Source organism: Lissotriton vulgaris, chromosome 10, assembly GCF_964263255.1.
Source record: "Lissotriton vulgaris chromosome 10, aLisVul1.2, whole genome shotgun sequence".
Lineage (NCBI taxonomy): Eukaryota > Metazoa > Chordata > Amphibia > Caudata > Salamandridae > Lissotriton > Lissotriton vulgaris.
This window is the reverse complement of record NC_141698.1, coordinates 91,660,394-91,679,546: the sequence shown is the minus strand read 5'-3', so window position 1 is coordinate 91,679,546 and position 19,153 is coordinate 91,660,394. Positions and strand designations below refer to the sequence as shown.

Here is a 19,153-nt window from a genome sequence, read left to right as displayed (position 1 = left end):
TTTGCATCTGGATCCGCCCACCATCCTAGTGTGCCCCTTAGTTTGTCTCTTATTTTGAACCAAATAAACATTGAGATATGACTATTTTTTTGAATTATTATAGTTTGTGGAACAGTTAAGACAATTTTGTTTTGATTTAACCGTTAAATGGAAATTCTCAAAACCCGAATCTGTGTACTGACAAAACTGCAAACTATTCATTCATGTAAAGTGCAAACGTTTCAAATAAATTCCAACAAGACAAGCTCCACATTTCATAGTTTCTGTGTATGTGATTGAAAAAAGTGTACACTGCAATCCAGTAACAAAAAGGAAGCACAATGAAATATATTAATGTTTGATTTTCTGTTTGACTAGGTTTCAGTGATCCATACTGCATGCTTGGAATAATGATCATGCAAAATTCAAAAGAGACAGAAGAAAAGAAAGAAAGAAAATTTAGCTTCAGAAAGAAGAAGGAAAAGGTAGAGAAGAGGTCCAGTATCAGAGAAGTGTTGCCTGCTAAGTACATCCAGGTTACCGAGGTCAAGAGCAACACTCTAAATCCAGTCTGGAAGGAAAACTTTAATTTGTAAGTATTCAAACATATTAGAGACTTTTACATACTACATGTGCTGGTTTAAATGTTTCTGCTTCAAGGACAGAAATCTATATATTATTTACCGGTCGTTACATAAAATCCTATTCTACCTCATTGCATTTCTTACTAATGACTTGGACACATCCCTCAGAAAGGAACCAGGATTTGATGAAAAAATCTTTCATCCCGTTGCAACGAGATTCTAAAAGTCCATATATTGAACACAAGGAATATAGAGAACTGTCCAATGATAGCATAGTTTCATGAAAGAGAATATTTTTGGCGAAAGCATAAAGCATGATTGCTACATAAAGACTGGGGAGAGAGAAGGAGTAAGGGTTATAGTATAAGAAACACCTTCTGTTGTTGTAAGACTTATTCAGTGTCAAGTGTCCTATTGGTTATAACGTCTTATTTGTAATAATTAGGGAACAGGTGGGTTTCCTTCACCATCCTACCTCTATGGTGAAGGAAAATCAATAGGGGAATTCTTCTCAGGCTTTATCACTTCCCATAGAAATCTGAGAATATTTCAGTGCATGCAACTCTAGATCAGTCTCTTTTATATTTTATTGGCAGTGCAGCATTCTATGTTCAGATTTGTAGAAATTCAAGCTATAAGCCTTTAACAGGATTCCTGCCAGACTTCTGGGTCCAGCTCAGAGTGTTTGTATTGCAGAATAGCTGTTGTGTATGTATTACTCTATTGCATGACGAGTCTTGGGTTGAATTTTTGGTGCTTGTCAATCATCTGAGCCATCTGCTAGAAAACAAGCTGCTTTGGTCACATTTTTGTCCAGCCTAATACTGGAATAACTTCAAAATATTTTGATTCCCACTGCCCTCTTTGCATTCAAAGCTAATGTTTGCTTAAACTAAACACTCAAAATGATTGTTATAAGACATTTTTAAAAAATACAAATGTTATAGTGAAATTAATCAAATCTAAAAGTATTTTATTCAACTTTCAAAGAATGTGATAAATTGCAGCATGCAGCATGGCCAGCCTATCTTCATATGTTCTCCAGGCAACTGGCTTCAACTATTTCAACGATTCAAAAAGTTTTGGAAATTGGTTGCCAGCATTAGATAATTGAATTGTGAGAAATGTTGGGTGTTGCTCCCAACTTCCACAGGAAATGGGAAACCAAAGAAGGAAACAAAAATTACATTGAAAAGCAGAGAGGAGAAATAGGAGAAATAAAAGCAAAGAAATAATAAAACAATGTGTAAAGATAGAAATTAAAACTGTGTTTGAGATATTCATGAATTTATTTATTGAATTTTATGTAGGAGTTATTCTCTTCCAGTTTGTCTCTATCTCTTGGATTCCAAATGAGAGAATTGCAAATGAGACTCAGATATACACTATATTGATATTGAGTAGCATTTCAGGAAAATTAACCACTTACCAATAAATTTAACTGAAATGGTTTTTAAGTCAACCTTCTAATTAACGTGATGGCTGAGCTACTCTGCTTGGTTATAAGCAAATCCCACCTAATAATTTGAAGTCATATTGAAAATAATTAACACATTTTCAAAGCTTTACTCTGCCTGAGAATGTACATTTCTATATACTGCAAGGCATTGAGTTGCTTTACAAACCAGTTGCATTTCTACTAGGCTGCATTTACCCACACATGCTTTAGAACTAACATTTCAAACTGACAATATTTTCACATTGACAGGAGCCTTCTCTTATAGGGTTGGCAAAACATCACTTTTTAAAGTAATTTTTAGATCTCAAAGTCATCCAACGTTGACAGCAGCTACCCGGCTTTATACAAACCTCATATTCTTTCTCCCCAAGCATCTGTATCATTCAGAAATGTTGTGAGTCACATCCACCCTTGTCTTTGAATCTTCCCAGTATAACACCATTCCATGCTTTGTCCAACTTCCACCCTCATGGCCTTACTTGATTAACAACCAATATCTAAGTGTATACGCTATGTGCATATTATTTGTTATGTTAACTTTGTTCAGGTACAGATTTTAAATAGGAAATGTTAGTTGCAGGTACATGTGCTACTGTAAGGAATTTGTACGGAGTATGTCTCTCTATTTTGGGTAGGTTAGAGAAATGAGCTAATTTTAAAATATGTATTTCTGGAAAGTGCAATCCAAAGTACTTCTAATTAGAAGACCACTCTAGTTAGGATTTCCAAAATAGAATACAACGAGGAGCACTTCCTTCTTACAAGGGCTGTAAAATTATTCAAATAAAATGATCACAATTTAATCTATTGTAGTATGCAACCCTTATTAGTGACAAGATTCAGAAAACTAACTCTTTAGCTCCTTGACTGCAGCATTGAAAGAAAATCCTATTAAAATACACCACATTTACAGGGTAACCTTTTGTATCATATTACCGCTTCTGTACATGTGAAAATGAAAGTCTTAATGCTCCAGTCTTAGAAGATTTAGACCCCTTGAAAGAACTCAAAGAGCCGCATAGGCGTCCCTTTTTCTGTCATGTTTCCTATGATGGTTGTGGAGGAATTAGGCACTCTTTGTCCAGTCTCAGGATGACCAGAATCCAAGTAAATGAAAACGTTTTAAAGCTGGAAGGACAGGAGAAGACTTGCAATTGCAAAAACACATTGTGAAAGAAGATAAAAATCACAAAAGTCACCAAATTCAAAGATCTGAACAGAAGATTCCTAAGATTCTAAAGATGCTAATTCAGACAGGTAAAAGAGCATTAACTCTCTCTCAAGGTATACTGTAGAGAAAAAGTGATCCTTTCTCTCTCAGAAATGTGTCTTCAAAACAGAGGAGACCACCCCTCTTGGCATTACTTCGAGGGCCTGCTAGGGGTGTGAAAAAAAGATGATTTGGGGGTTGTTGATGAAACACCTCCTAGCTTCTACTATGGATACCAGATGTTTATAAGTCAATGTCCCAGACAAATGTTTATCTTTAAATGTCTGCAACAAATCTTTGATATCAGACAACAATGACTAGCTGTCTACTAGACCATGCCTCTGGGATCTTTTCGGGTATAAAGCAACGCACACTATTCCATCTCTGACTTAATACAGAATCAATTGCACATTGAGCGATTTTGATCTTTTCTCACCTTTGAAATATTAGGCATAGGGCCAGATGTGCAGAGCTTTTTTTCATTCGCAAACGGCCTGAGTACCAGAATCGAGCCATTTGCGAAAGAAAAAAAGGCCTTTATCAATGTACAAAGACCCAATTTGCAAATCGGTAACCTATTACCAAATCACAAACTGGGTTTGCGATTCGGTATTAGGAAGGGCTGTGTTCAGGGCGTCCCTTCCTAATACCAAATCACAGTTTTATGTGTGAATGTTTTGCAACTGAAATGCAGTCGCATAACATTGGCATTTTACCACCTATTTCAAGTAGGTGGTAACCCATTCGCAAATGGGAAGTGGTCCTCAAGGGACCTCTTCCCCTTTGTGAATGTTTGTAAAACATTTTTTAAGAGCAGGCAGTGGTCACACAGACCACGGCCTGCTCTTAAAAAATGAAAGAAAACTTTTTGAAACGCCTCTTTTTTTCTTTGAGGAAAATGGTCTGCATTAAAAAAAATATATTGCTTTGTTGAAAAGCAGTCACAGACATGGTGGTATGTTGACCCCAGCAGGCCACCATCCCTGTGACTTTTGAAATTCCCAAGGGATCGCAAGATCCACCTCATGAATAGTAATGAGGTAAGTCTATTTGCGACCCATTGGGTATCACAAAATGTGTCAAAAACACATTTGTACATTGGTGTTTGCGGAGACCAAATAGCGAATCGCAAAAATGTTATAGTTGGTAATCACAAACTATTACCTACGTACATCTGGTTCTTAACCTTTACAAAGTATACAAACAACTTACCTCTCTGGCTGCATTAAGAATAGGGTCTATAAAAATCACTTCAATTTTCTCTTATATTTCGGTATTAAGCATGTAACCACTTTTGCAGATGCAGTAACTGGAGATTTCATTTAGATTTGGCACCAACCTCAATAAAAGATTGTATTTTTACAAATGACAAGTCGATACCGAATAATGATTCATCTTTATAGAAATCCACACTTATACTTGGTGGTTTACTATTACTAAGGATAATCCAACAGCAGGCTTTTTCATGTGGTTTTGCTTGACTCAGTTTAAAAGTATTTAGCGTGTATGCACCACAATAATAAAGAGCTTTCTCCCTCACCAAAACACTCAGCTCTATTTGCTAAGTTGCCTTAATGCATGAAGGGATATATTGTGCTTGCCGTAGACCTATTAATGTTCAGGTTAGAGGGAAAAAAAGCTTACATGTTTTATTTACACAATGTGCATGCTCATATATGTCCTTTATCCATATTCCTCTATGCTCTAAAACATCACATGTTACCAGTTGCTTTTTTATTTTTCCAAATAACATATAGTATATTAAAAAAAAATTGACTCTAGGTCTCACAAAATGTTGACTGGCAGTTATTAAAGACAATCACTGTTATCAGTGGTAATAGCAAGTTATTCTTAATTTATTGGTGTAATCGGAACAATAACAAACAATTCTCAGGTTTGCCATATTGTAACATCATATCTACAGTGACACATTCCCTTTCACTGCTGCCAACATGCATTGCAAGTGACACGTGTAGAAAAAGAAAAGAGTCAACTTAGAAATGGACCAATTACCCCTCATTTCTGCGAAGTAATGCTCAATACAGGCCCCCTGTTTTGAACGGTAATTATGTCTTTACTGTTAGTTCATATTTCCTCTTACAAAATAAAATAATAATTTTGGCATCCAAGGCTCTCTTACACTTATCTTTTTGGAAACCTTAGTACAGTTATGTGATGCACAAAACTGTTTACACAGCATTACATTTCAGAATAATTGTTGGTTCAGAATAACAGAGTTTCACTTACAAAGAATCTCTTGGTGCTGTAGAGACCTTTCTTTGGCAACTAAAACAGAAACATTGCTAGCTGTTCCTATCACCTACTCTTCTATTAAAAAAAAACAGGTTAGAAGAGTCTTCCTAAATTTTAACAGATCTGATTCCCCTTGGATTTCCTCGGGTAGTTGATTTCAGGTCTTTGCACCGGGACTCAAAAATCTTTTCCTCCTCAACTTTTGAATTTTTATTTGGGGATATAAAATAGATCTTAAGTACTAGATCTTGGGGATTAGGTGTTGCAAATTCAGAAATCTAGGGTCTCTTCCAAAGGAAAGCCTGAGCATAGTTTAAGCTGTCAGCCAATAAAATTAATGGGTATATCCTAAGATGTGTAGATCTTCTGGGATGGAAAAGAGTTCTAGTATGGCATTCTAATTTTTTCTGCAATCAAGTAGATTTACAAATCTTAATTTGAGATTGGATAAAGTCACTGGCTACAGTGACTGTGGAAAAGCCAAAAGGGTGTGATAGGCCCCAGGATGACTAATTGATGGATTGTGGTCACCATTAGGAGTTCATTTTCAATGTTTATATCTGCATCCACCAATACATCTAGATTTCTCACCAGGGCAACTAGTGTTGGACACATTCACCTAGAACTGGCAACAGCAACATTTGCTATGGATTTACTTGATTGCAAGTAAGTACAATCGCTGACTTAGCAGGGTTCAACTTTAAAATGTGTTCTTCAAACCACGCATGAGTTGCTTACAACTATACTGTTAGGTCGATTTACATATTTAGATGTTGTTGCAGACTGAAGATGAACTGAATGTCTTATGCATACATATGTGTGATGACTTTATAGCGAAACAGTAGTCTCAAATACAAGTTAAAGACAAGAGGAGGAAGCGATGACCCCTGAGGAACCTCCAACACCTGTGCTCAGGTGCTGATGAAAAGGTACCCATCAGAAAAGTTTACTTTCTACTTGCTAAAAAGGATGCAGTACATCTTAGAGCTGTGCCACCTATGGCATAATTGAAAAAGGAAGAATTAGTGTGTGGTGGCCGATGGTGTCGAAGGCAGCGGACAGATTTAATCAAATAACTGCCCCTGCTCCGCCACTATCGACAACCGCATGCAGAACAACAATCACTGAAGTAACTATAAGTTCAATACTTAGTCCTGATCTAAACCCCCTTTGGGTATCATCCAGCAGACTATTTGTTTCAGCAAAATTATGCAATTGCAATGTTACAACCTTCTCAAATATAGTCCCATGTGGCAGTGAGCAGATAGATCTATTGTTCGCTAGACCTGCATTCAACAAGGGTTTTTAAAGTGGGACAAATGATGGCAGATTTGAATTCAAGTGGCGCCTCTGCCAAGTTCAAAGACTCATTGATGAACAGCAGTTTTAAAGGGGCTACTGAATGTTGGTGGTTTTCTGAAGCCATGCTGGGTATACATCTTGAGATAGTACTAGTGAGTACTTAAACTATCTGTAATCAGAGGTACTACAAATTCAATCTAGCATATGACCCACCACATTTGTTGGTCCAACAACATACTGAGTAAGGTTTTTGAACACATGGAATTCAAAATAATGTCTAAACATTTTCTACCATTTCACCCCCATATTAAAGTTCCCTAAATATGGTTTTCATGTGTTGTCTACACATTATGGTTCAGATCACTAAAACCTCTGGATGGTGGATGGTGGACAGTAAAGTAAGATGTATCCTGGTTGCTTATTTATTTTTTTACTTCCAATTTTCTAGGACCAAAGTTTTTGATCCATCAAAGTGTGCAGAAGGTTTGTTCATGATCTTGGGAGATTCGTCGTGAACAAGTACTATTCCCCCACCTTTTTTTTCTTTTCTGTCGAAAGCTCAAATGAAAATCTATTTGGAACTATAGCATGAAACAAGGAACTCAAGTCATCTGTCAGCCATGTCTGCATTAAAACCAACATATTTAGGTCATCATTCCAAATTAGTGCATTAATCAACTCTTTATTCTTAACAGTGGATCTCACATTCAAAAAAGCAGCATTCAACCCTTTTCTTTTAATAAGAGGTTAGCAAGCATCTTCCTATAAGCTAGATTTCACACTCTGAAGGTTGACAGGACAGTACAATATTTTCCTACTTGTTTATTTCAGTGAGTGATTGTTGTCTTTGTTTTTCTCCTCCTGTAAATTTGAATAGTCAGTTATAAGCAAATATTAAAAGGCAGGGAAACTATAGGCTTGTTTTTGGCACGTCAGCAGCACACACCTTGGGCACATCCATTCCACTTGCCCCGTGCAGCCTCTATTTAAATTGACTCTAGGAATGAGGCCATCCAATATGGAATGAGGAGCAAGGAATAGGCCCACGGTTCCACCCATACCCATTCTGGAAATCAGGTCAGATAACAAAAGATGCCAAGAAACCATTTTGTGAACAGAAAGTAGGTAAACAACAAACTTACTGGAAAAGGAGTGTGGCCAGACACACTCTTACGACATACCGGGAAAATAAATTTACCTTAAACACAGCCCAAGCAAAAAAAAAGAAGGTGTGTCTGAGTGTAGTGCAAGAATCCTTCATTCTCAAAGTTTACAGGTGCAAAGAAAACATAAAGGCTGGACAATTAAACATCAGAACACTTATTAAAACAGTTTGTTGGGGATGGACCAAGATGGCCATACACTAGTGAAGCTCTGTCGTGGAGTTCCGCCAGTAACGGATACAATTTCCACTGAGGATGTTTTCAGAGCTGAGGATAGGCCTGCTGCCAGCACAGCTTGGTAGCAGCACAGTTATTGATTTCTGAGGATTTTGCAGCTCGGGGGAGATTGACAGGGTGCTCACACTCGGGGAGGTGCAATCCTTATAATGGCGGCACCCCTGGAAGCAACAGTGGCCTGAGACCGTTTTACCCGATAGATCTGGGGGCATGATGCCTGATGCCTTTGTCTGGAGCACCACAAGCAGCGGAGCGGGGGAGACTTAGGCAGCTGTCACACTTGGAGAGAATGGCCTTAATGACTGTGGATGGCAAGGAGACCCACAGAGAAGTTTGTGCAGCACTCACTCCCCCAGCGATCAAGAAGGGGACTGCAGCCAGACATGTCCGACAAGGGCGACCCTGAAATCACTTTGCATCCTAGAGAGCTGATAGATTAGGCATGATAGATGCATGTGCCTCATTGCAATGCATACCAGTCGGCCATGAGACACCCCGCCTTATCCCTGCCAAAGACTCACACCCATGAACTTAATGCCTGGGCGCCATTGTCTTGGTGCTGCCATCATCAATGGAGGTACCACAACCTCATAACCAGGTACGTTGAATGAAGAAGTAAACTGTGCAGCACATAAAACAGCTGGGAGACTTACCAATGGATTGGTGCTCTTTAACACTTCGCTTTTCCACATATGAGAGTTTAGGTCACACAAGTGCAAAAAATATATATACTCTTTAAAAGAATAATCGCTTAGTGAACAAGTAGGAAGATGACTGGGACCATACCATCAAGCTCTCCAGGAATGTAGAGATCTCTCATAGAAGCGTTGGAAGCACCACTATTGACCCACATCCAGGCTCAGTGAAACACAAAGCTATAACAAGGAGGGTGTTTTGGTGAGCAAGGGGGAAAAGGACTTCTGAAACATGGGAAACCAGGGCATTGTGGGACTAAGGTGCCTCTCCCATTCGGCTCATGATGTCCAAAAGATAGTCTCAGAGAAAGTCACAGGACTCTTCAAAATCGCACCATCCTCTAAGGAGAATAGCATCAGTAAGTACACAATGGATGAAAGAGGTTGGAATGACTACAGACATGTCTCTAATGAAAGCTGGCCTGCTGGCTAGCTTTGAAACCTTTAAGTCTGAACTGTGAGAGGTCATCAGAGCTGATTTATCTAGGAAGCTCTCGCTCCTCCGATCCAAATGGAAGAAAGGGTAACAACACTTCGACCCAACATTGTCTCAGCTGGCTCTAGTGCTATGGAGGTGGGACAACAGTGAGTTTTCAGTCACAAAGCCTGACCTCGATAGACAAATATGTGAACTTTCATGCACAAAATTATAGCATGGCAAGAAAAATTGAAGATCTTGAAAATAGATCAAGAAGAGAATATCTGCTAGTTAGTGGCCTTACTGAGGGTGCAGAAGGTATGGATCTTGATAATTACATCACATTTTTGCTTGCCTCCATTGCTGGTCTTGAACCCTCAAAAATCAAACTAGATCGGATACATCTGGTAGGACCAAGACGTACTGAGGGTACATACAGGGCCCAAGACAATCTGATGAAATTTCACAACCACCAATGCAAAGAGTCCATCCGTAGAGCAGACAGAGCAGCCAGAGCCAAAGATACCCTATTATACGACAAGCATGCCTTCTCAATCTTTCAGGACATTGCTCCAGTCACTTTTGTCCAGTCAGCAATGTCTATCAGTAATAGACCACCTCCGGAAAACTAAGGTATGATAAAGATGGCACCATCCCTTTAGCATCGCATTTTGAGATGGGCAATAGATCACACTATACACAGGTTTAGAGAGCAGCAGGGGTGTTAGGAATAGTAATGGTGGATCTTCCATCAGAGTCACAGTGCTCATTCAACAGAGTATTATGGAAATCCACAGATAATAGCGTGGCATCTGCCTCAATCCCAGAAGCGTAGATAACCCCTACGTAACAAGCAACCATCTTCGCTACTACAGATGAGTTCTAAGATATAATACTTGATACTCTAAGCTACCCCCTCAACATGGCAGGACGCTAATTTATTAACACACCTTGCATCTGAAAAAAGCACAATCACATATCATACTCCGGTGGGAAACTCCCAAACTATGGACCACCAAACTCATCATACGATGTTGATGCATCAGGTACACTCAGTACGGAGTGTGGAGACCTTGACTCTTGTTCAACAGCCTCCAGTGCAGCATGAGGGTATTGTGTCCTTTACCGTTTTGTTATCTTATTGTTGAGGGTTGCCCAGCGCCGGGGACTTAATATTCAGGAATGCCTATGTCTGCAGTCACTACTGTTGGAAGGTGGTTTATTAGTAGGTGCAGGTAAATACCTACAGCTAGTAATAACACCACAATCACAAATAAGGTCCAGTCAAGTCTCAATTAATTAATCCTTGCTTGGCTGATGAGCAGTCAGGCTTAACTTAGAAGACAGGTTTTTTAAAGCATATAAATCACCAAAACAGTAAATAAGTAAAACAAAACACAAAACAATACTAACCTATAAAATAGAGAATATATTTTTCTTGAAAATGACACCAAAGTGGCAAAAATCCAATGAAGAGAACGGAGATATGAATTTTTAAAGAATACACTGTTATGTATAGTCTAAAAGCATAAAGCACCAAGCAGGGACATCTGGTAGAGCTAGATTGAGTCAAAATCTGAAATCTCAAGCCGACAGCAATGGAGTGCAGGTCGGATACAGTCCCAGTAAGGTCCCACTGAAGTTTTACCTTCTCAGAATTGTGGCAAGTGTCCCATTCGTGGGGCAGAACTGTTGCGGCAGCAAGCAGATCGTCGCTTGCAGTGGTCCACGGGGCGTGAAGAGCCACCGGTGTAGCGGGTGGATGTGCTGGAGCCTGGTGGTAGTGTGCGGCGATACTTGCTGTCTGAAGAGAAAAACTTGCTCCCGCTCACACGGAGTCTTTGTGTGACCGACACTGTTCCAGAGATAACAGGCCCATTCATGTTCATGAACAGCCCAAAAGCATGATTTCAGATTCATCCAAAGGCCCAGGGCTCTGAGATGCGCCTCTTGGGAGGGGGTCAGGAACTCATATCAGATGGATCCAGGAGCTGTTGTCCAGTTGGTTCTTGGTTCCTTTAGGGAGACTAGAGTCTTCTAGCATAGGCCAAGGGTGTAGAAGCTCTGGATTGCCACTTGGGAGACAAGGACTCAGTCTCCCACAATGCACCGGTGTAGTCCAGGATTCTAGCTGTAGCTTGTCAGCTGGAGTAGTCCTCTCTTTGAGCTGTTGTAGCTGATTTCTTCCAGCACTTTTCTAGCTTTTGCTGCTCAGGGAGTTGACGCCTTATCCTTTAAGAGAGGCACAGTCCTTTCTTGTGTGGAGGCTTGAGCATGCAGCAGGTGTAGTCCTTCTGAGTGCAAGTCTTCTGTGGTGCAGTCCAAGGGTCCAGCATGACAGTCCTTCTTCTACAGATGTTACAGGTAGGTAACTGAGGTTTTCTTGCAGCTCTCCCATATTTATTCCCAATTCTTTGCTGGCAGGAAGAGGGGCACCCCAACCAATGGGGTTCAAGTTGCTACCGTTTGTCAAGATAACTTCCTGGGAAGTGTGGCATATTTTTGTCCCAGAATGTACATCTCAACAATAATCAAATTGGAGGAAATCTCTCCTTGGAGTGGAAAGGCTGACCTTTCCTTTTCTCCTGGACTTAGAGCAATCTGCTAGTAACCTGAGGTCAGAGCAAATGTACTCAGGAACTTTGCAGCCCCCAACCTATCTAGGTATGGGGTGAGCATCAGTCTTGTTGACTGCATCTAAACCTATGTAGTCCATACAAAGCATCAATTATTTCTTCCCTCCTTAGGGAATTCGCTTTAGGCACCAATCCCTTTGTATTGTATTGTATTGTATGGCATATTTATATAGCGCAAAACTGTCACCCAAAGGGTATCCTGGCGCTTTGACTTTGACCAGCCATACGCGATGTTATACTGCCTCGATCTTTACGCTGTCCTAGGGAAGAGGTATGTTTTTAATCCTTTTTTAAAGGAGGAGAGATCCTCCTTACTTCTCAAGGGCAAGGGTAAGGCATTCCACAATTTAGCTGCGGCAAATCTGAAGGAGCGACCGCCCATCCGAGTCCTCACAATTTTAGGGATCACCACCAAACAGGCTGATGAAGAACGAAGGGGTCTGGTAGGAGTATACCAGGAAAACATCGCCTGCAGCGAAGATGGCTCCTGACCATGGAGGGCCCTGAAAACTAGACATAATACTTTAAAATCAATACGCTGGGCGACTGGCAGCCAGTGAAGGTCCATATGCGCCAAGGAGGAAGAATCAAGACGCCGTCTAGAAAGAGCCAGCTTAGCAGCCATATTCTGCACTCGCTGCAATTTACCCACTAGGGTAGCTGGCGCACCCAGAAGTAGCGCGTTGCAGTAGTCAAGCCTGCTTAAGATGATACTACGCACTACCTCTGGGCGGGCATGAACCGGGAGCAAAGAGAGAATCTTCCGCAATGTTCGGAGCAGCATCATACACGTGGCCACAGTTTTGTTGACAAACGTGTCTAGCTGTAGGTTAGATTCGAACATCACGCCTAGATTCCGAGTTGAGTCTGCCGCTAACCCAGTGCCTTGGGAAGAAGAAGGCCAAAAATCCTGTGGCGGAGGCCGGGGAATGCGATCCATTGAACAGTACAGTACCTCAGTTTTTGAGCTGTTAAATTGCAGGGAATTTAGACTCAGCCAGTCCGTGGTAGCTGTCATGCAGCGATGGAAAGTCTCCTGCGACACAGCATCCCTACCCTCAAATGAGAAGATAAGTTGCGTGTCATCGGCATCGGCATAATTGATGGACTGGCCCATGCACCGTCAGAGGGCTCAATTACTCCCAACTCCAGCATTTTGGCTACCTCAGCTTTAATGCGGCTCTCACTTGGTCAGACAACCTGTACAGCTTGTTTTTGACTGGTAGGCTGTCACCATTGTCTACATCATGGACACATCGAGTTGTGATCCCAGGGGTCAGGGAGAACAGACCAGCAAACTGCTTTAACACTGCAGTCTGAAGTCGCTTTGCTGATGGTCTGTCAATGTTGGAGGGAGTATCACTCCCTCCATTCCTCCATTTACCCATCTTTCTCATTGGTGAAGAGGAGGTCTGGCAGAGGCTCACTGTCCTCCTCTCCTCCTCCAACTGTGGCCATCAGCATGGTCATGTCTGCCTTGTCGGTTTCAGTTTTTTAACATGGAGTACCATGTGGGACTCCTGGGGTGCCAAGGTCCACCGCATAGGTGACTTCACTCTTTTTTCCTAGAATTAGGTAGGCCCCAGTCCATCACCCTGGGAGCCATAGGCTTCAACACTCACACCAACAGTCCTGGATGGTACTTAGGCATAGTAGCCTTCTGATCATGCCAGAGTTTTATGAGCTATTCGCTGGCTGCTTGCTTTACTCTTATACTCTGCCATGCTGGACAGCAGACCTAGATAATAGTCCAGCACATTTTGTTTAGGTTACTTGCGAGGCTTCTGTCAAGCTTCTCTCTCCAAACACAATGGCCTTCTTATAAGGTGGCCAAACAGAAACTCAAAGGAACTAAAAAAATACTTTTTCTGTGGCACCTCTCCGTAAGCATACAGCTGCATGGGCTTGCATGCATCTCCTCCTGAGCTTGTCACATAAGCCCATATTAATGCCCTTCAGAGTCTTATAGAAACGATTCACCAGACCGTTGGTCTGGGGATGATATGGCATGGTGAACTTATAAGTAGGACCATATTCATCCCACATCACCTTCAGATAGGCGGATATAAAGTTAGTCCTCCTGCCTGAGACCATCTCCTTTGGAAAGCCCACTCTGGTGAAGACAGCAAGTTGGGCTCTGGCCAGTGTGGGAGATGTGACTGTTGTGAGTGGTATTACCTCTGGATATCTGGATTGCATGGTCAACTACCACCAAGATATATCTATTCCCTGGGCAGTTGATGGGTCTAGTGGACCAACAACATCAATCTACACCCACTCAATGGGAGTACCAAACACTGGCAGTGGTTTAAAGGGAGCCTTTGGCGTGCCCCCGTCTTGCTACTGGCCTGACATATGAGACAGGGGATGCAGAATTCCTTCACTTTGGCAGACATGTTGGGCCAATAGAAATGGCTGACGAGCTTATTCAAGGCCTTGGTCTGACCAAAATGTCCTGTCAAGGGGATTTCATGGCTCGAAGTTAGGAAGAATTCTCTATAGCTCTTGGGGACCACCACTTTCCTGGTTGCCCCTGGTTTGAGGTCCCTGGCCTTGGTACAGAGGACTCCATTCTCACAGTACAACCTGTGGAATCCACTGACATCACCCTTCTCTTGCCTGCAGGCAGTCTGGCTCGGGCCCTCCAGAGTGGAGCAAATTGTGTGCCCCTTGCACAGCTCTTCTCTGGTGGGTCCACTAGTTCTTTGCAATTCTGTCAAGTCAGGGTTGGATTCCTCCTAGTCCTCTTGAGCTTTTTGGGCTGGCTCACCAGTCTCTGTGCCCTCTCTCTGGTTTCTGGAGGCCTGGCAAATTGTTCCTGGGTCCACATGTTCAGCACTCCCCTGATGTGCAGTTTGTGACCTAGTAACAACACATACCCACTCAGAGTCACAGTACCCACTCAGAGTCACAGTATCTGTGCATAAACCTTCCTTTCCAACCCTGACCATTCAGAAGCATCAAGACCATTTTCCAGTAGACACTCTACTGGGAGGACAGGAGATACAACTACCTTCTAAGGGCCAGTCAAACCTCCCCATTTCTAATCTCACCATTGTCCTGGGATGGAGCATGGCTCTGCTGTCTACATAGGTAACTCACCTATATTTGTGTACATAGGTAACTCAGGTGAAACCAGTTTGTCCATGGTAACAATGGCTTCTGTATCGCTTAGAGCCACAACCTCAATCCCTTTGATTTTAGACCTCTGCCTGTACTTATCCATGCTTGGAGGTAAGGTTGCCAGGGCTGCAACTACCACCCCACCCACAGAAACTAAGGTAATCTCATTATACCCATTTCCCATCTCTGGGCCAACTTTCACTCCCACACCTACACTTGCAATCCCCTGGGACTGGCCACCAGTGGGGGCTTCTTTGAGCAGACTGCATCTCCCCTTTTGTTTTCTGGCTGAAAGCCATCAAACACTTTCCTGCCTTTGCTGGGTCAAAGAACTTCCCTTGATACCACTTCCCCTTGAATAGCCCAGGGACGCCCTCTTTGTGCATGTGTTAGGGGACCTTTAGAGGACTCTTTTTGTTTTTTGAACTGAGTTACCCAGGGCTTTTCCCTGGGAATGGATCTGTTATCCTTTCTTCTGATCACCCCCTGGCTCTTCTTGATCACCCTGGTGCAAACCCACTCGTCTGCTGCCTCACCCAGTTCCCTGGGACTAGGCAGTTTAGAGTCAACTAGATACTAGTGCAACTTTTCTAAGGAACAATTAGTCAATATATGCTCCTTGTAGAACAAACTGTAGAGGCCCTCATAGGTACTAGTCTTAAGCTTAACTGAGAACAAAAGTCTAGTTGATAATTGGGACTCCCTGCTTTTCTATATAACTTTACCTAAATATGGCAGGTACATTTTTGCACTATAGTTGCTCAGCATCTGCTGTGAGCTTCTTCTGTATTCAGTCTGCCCGTCCTAATATGCACCTAACTCTACTGATGAGCATCCTCCTTACAGAAGCACACCTCGGCAAAGGTCTTCATAGATATGACATCATCACACTGACACACAAAGACCTCTATTGCCGCCCACAGCTCTCCCACCTCACATTCCAGACCAGTTATTCTACAGTGCAGTCAGCTCTGGTGACTAAGATTAAAGTCTGTGGACAGAATGCTTGACAAGCAACAGCATCACCATCCTGGAAACAGAAAATGCAATAGGTGGGGAGAAAATGAGGGGTCAGCCATTCTCCATCCAATACCATATCTGCCATCCATACTCCATGTGGAACTGAAAACCCATCTCTCCTAGTTACACTCCCTCACAAGGTAACTATCCAGGTGCCAAATCCTCTCCCCCAGTAGCTCCCATTCCCAGCCATTCTCATTCCACCTCCCACAGCCCTTTCACTGACCTCACTCAATAGTACTGGAACAATTGTCAGGGTGGGGGTGATGCCATTAATGTTATTCTGGGGATTCTGAAAAGTCCATACGTCACACAAAGAAAAATTATCGAAAATAAGCCACACCCGTTCCGCAAGAGAATGCTAAGGGTGTAGTATGTAGCTGGTGCTATATTGTGGGGCACACTGTCACACATATATTACTAAAACATGGTGTGGTAGTGTACAGTCACTTACAGACAACACATTTTCCAGTGAATGACTTTGCACAGGCATGCGGTTTTACTGATAAAACTATGCAGCGCCCAAAACGATAATACGTGGAAATTAAATGTTGTTGTGTATTAGAAAAAAACACCATCCTACTGCCTTGCCTTTCACACCAGCAAGATTGTCAGATAGTTTACCTTACAAAACGCTTTAACTTCGCCGTCATAGAAAGCAAAGTAAACACCAATCTTCTAGTTAAAAGAATAAGCAGCAATTTGTTAGAAGACTAGCCTGGCATTGGACCTCTGTCTTTGAACACACAGCAAATGTGACAAGATAGAAGCAAAATGTAAAATCCTTTGTAATGCTCATTCACCTTCGGAACTCCAGCAGAGTTATTTTGGGGGCGTCGCAGCACCCCCAGCACTGCTTCTTCCACTATCCTTATCCTCACGTTAAGTCATGCCCAGCACCCCTGCCCTCTCCACTCTCCAAGTCACTGCTAGTGTCCATTTATTTTCTACACTACCTACATTAAAACTCTTGCATTGTGCAGTGCTTATTTATTTCTAGGTACGTTTGCACTTTTTAACTCAAGCACGCTAGTCCATACATATATTTCTCAGTCATGGAACAAAGTTTAAGAGAAGTAGCTGCTAAGCACTGGAACACAGGTTTGGCATATTCAAGAGATACCTAGACGGGATGTACCATGTTACAACGCATACCGTTACAACTACCTACTATTACAACGCGACCATTACAACGCATACCATTACAACGCATAGCGCTTTGAGGTGCTGGATAGTGGTAAGTATAATTTACTATTCTAACTCCAGTCCCCGTGGACCCTAGGGAAGGTGTTGGATAGTAAATTATACTTATTCCCTATCCTAGAGCGCCCCCCAGCGCAATGCTTTGTAATGGTATGCGTTGTAAAAGTCGCGTTGTAATGGTAGTGCGGAGTAACAGATGCGTTGTAACGGGTGTATACCACCTAGACGTCTTGGCAAACCCAAAAGGGACAGAACCCCAATTACAAGGAGTTGACATCACTCCACTCACAATACCACCCCTTGATTCTTCACCGGAAATGAGGAATAACTTTCCTCACAGCGCATGCGTCCCCATAGAGAGACCTGCTGTGGCTGTGCGGCTGGGTGCCATGCTAATCTCAAATGGAGGTGCTGACCTTTCTTTCCATAAATTGTTAGGAATTGAAGGCTAAGAAAACCCTCTGCTGCTCTTGCAGGAAAGAAATACTTCTGTAAACTTTCTTAATGGTTTTTAGAACGTTCCATCTACCAAAAATAAGACATGCACCTGCACTTTTGAAGCTTGAGGCATCATTTAAAGTGAATTAATTTGGAATATTTTTAGTTGAGCAGTTTTCATTATGCTTATTATAAACTAAATTGGTTCTACATATTGTACAGCTTTTCAGTCTTCTTTTATTTTGCAGCAGATTATACTTTTTGTTGAACAGTTGCTTGATATTGTTTGTGATCTATAAAGAAACCCATTTTGTCGCAAACATTTAAATGAATTTGAACAAATAAGTGTGCATTATTTTCGAACTAACCCCAGCATTTTCTCTTTCTAATGCAAATGCCTTTGTCTCCACAGTGAAATAGATGACATTCACAGTGATCAGCTTCACTTGGATATTTGGTATGTTTGTTTAATAAAGAATATATTACACTCCATTAGATAACTTGTTAAACTGTACTCAGTGTGCCCGGGGATGGAAATTGTCATCATTGTGTTGTCATATTCCGGTTTATGATTTTACCCTTCACTCACTGATATCATGGTAGAAATTGTGATGTCTAAAATAACACAAAGCAGAAGGAAGCATTATCCTTGTGCTTGCAAACTTTTGTAAAATATATTTGCATCTTTCAAAATTGTTTTCAAGGTGTTCATGTACCACAAGGTATCAAAGCACCTATATTTGTGTACAAAAAGATTACCGTAGGCCCCAGATCCTAGTGTGGAAACGATTTCAAAGTAAGGTTTTGAATGGACCAGGACACCATCAACATAATTGTGAAATACTTGACAATTGGAGAACTGCAAACATAGTCAATTGGGCACCTTGGAAAATTGCCTTGAAAATGACTCTGTATTTCAGGGGTTTAGTGAAGCATGAACCAGAACCAGTAGGGCAGAGGTCTTCAAATGTTTTTGCATTATGGCAAGGATTGTGGGAGCAGGAGTGGCAGGTATGAGTGCAGGGATACCTTTTATGTAGCTCATAATCCATCATAAATGTGAGACTTTTGAAAGAGCAAATTAATTCAACAAAAACAGAAACTGACCAAAAAAAAATTGCACTCCTGGGCTCCAAAGCAACTGGTTCTCCGGCACCAATGACATCTGCGGCCCAGATTAGCAGGCTATGTTCTTTGCCTCTTTCACCTCTTCCCCACCAAGCCTGATCAACACGCCAATCTTGGACCAGGCTCTCTGTCCCTTTCAGAAAAAAATTAGCTAACACTTTTCCCGCCAAGGTGCCCTCAGTCATGAAACTAACAAGGAAAATAACTCTCAACCCCCCTATTTTTGAAGAAAGACAGGCATAATTGTGATGCATTGAGCCCCTCAGATCCCTGGACCCCCGGCTTCTGCATCTACTTCGCTAGTG

At 41.8% G+C, this 19,153-nt stretch overlaps 1 protein-coding gene across 1 annotated transcript in view; it reads left to right on the top strand.

Annotated features, from left to right (window-relative positions):
- BAIAP3 (BAI1 associated protein 3) overlaps nucleotides 1-19,153 on the top strand; it is a 564,909-nt gene that overhangs the window by 292,773 nt on the left and 252,983 nt on the right. The window contains exons 7-8 of the mRNA XM_086940582.1: nucleotides 358-571; nucleotides 18,133-18,177. Coding sequence (XP_086796708.1) covers nucleotides 358-571; nucleotides 18,133-18,177 — 259 coding nt within the window. The remainder of the gene's footprint in view (nucleotides 1-357; nucleotides 572-18,132; nucleotides 18,178-19,153) is intronic.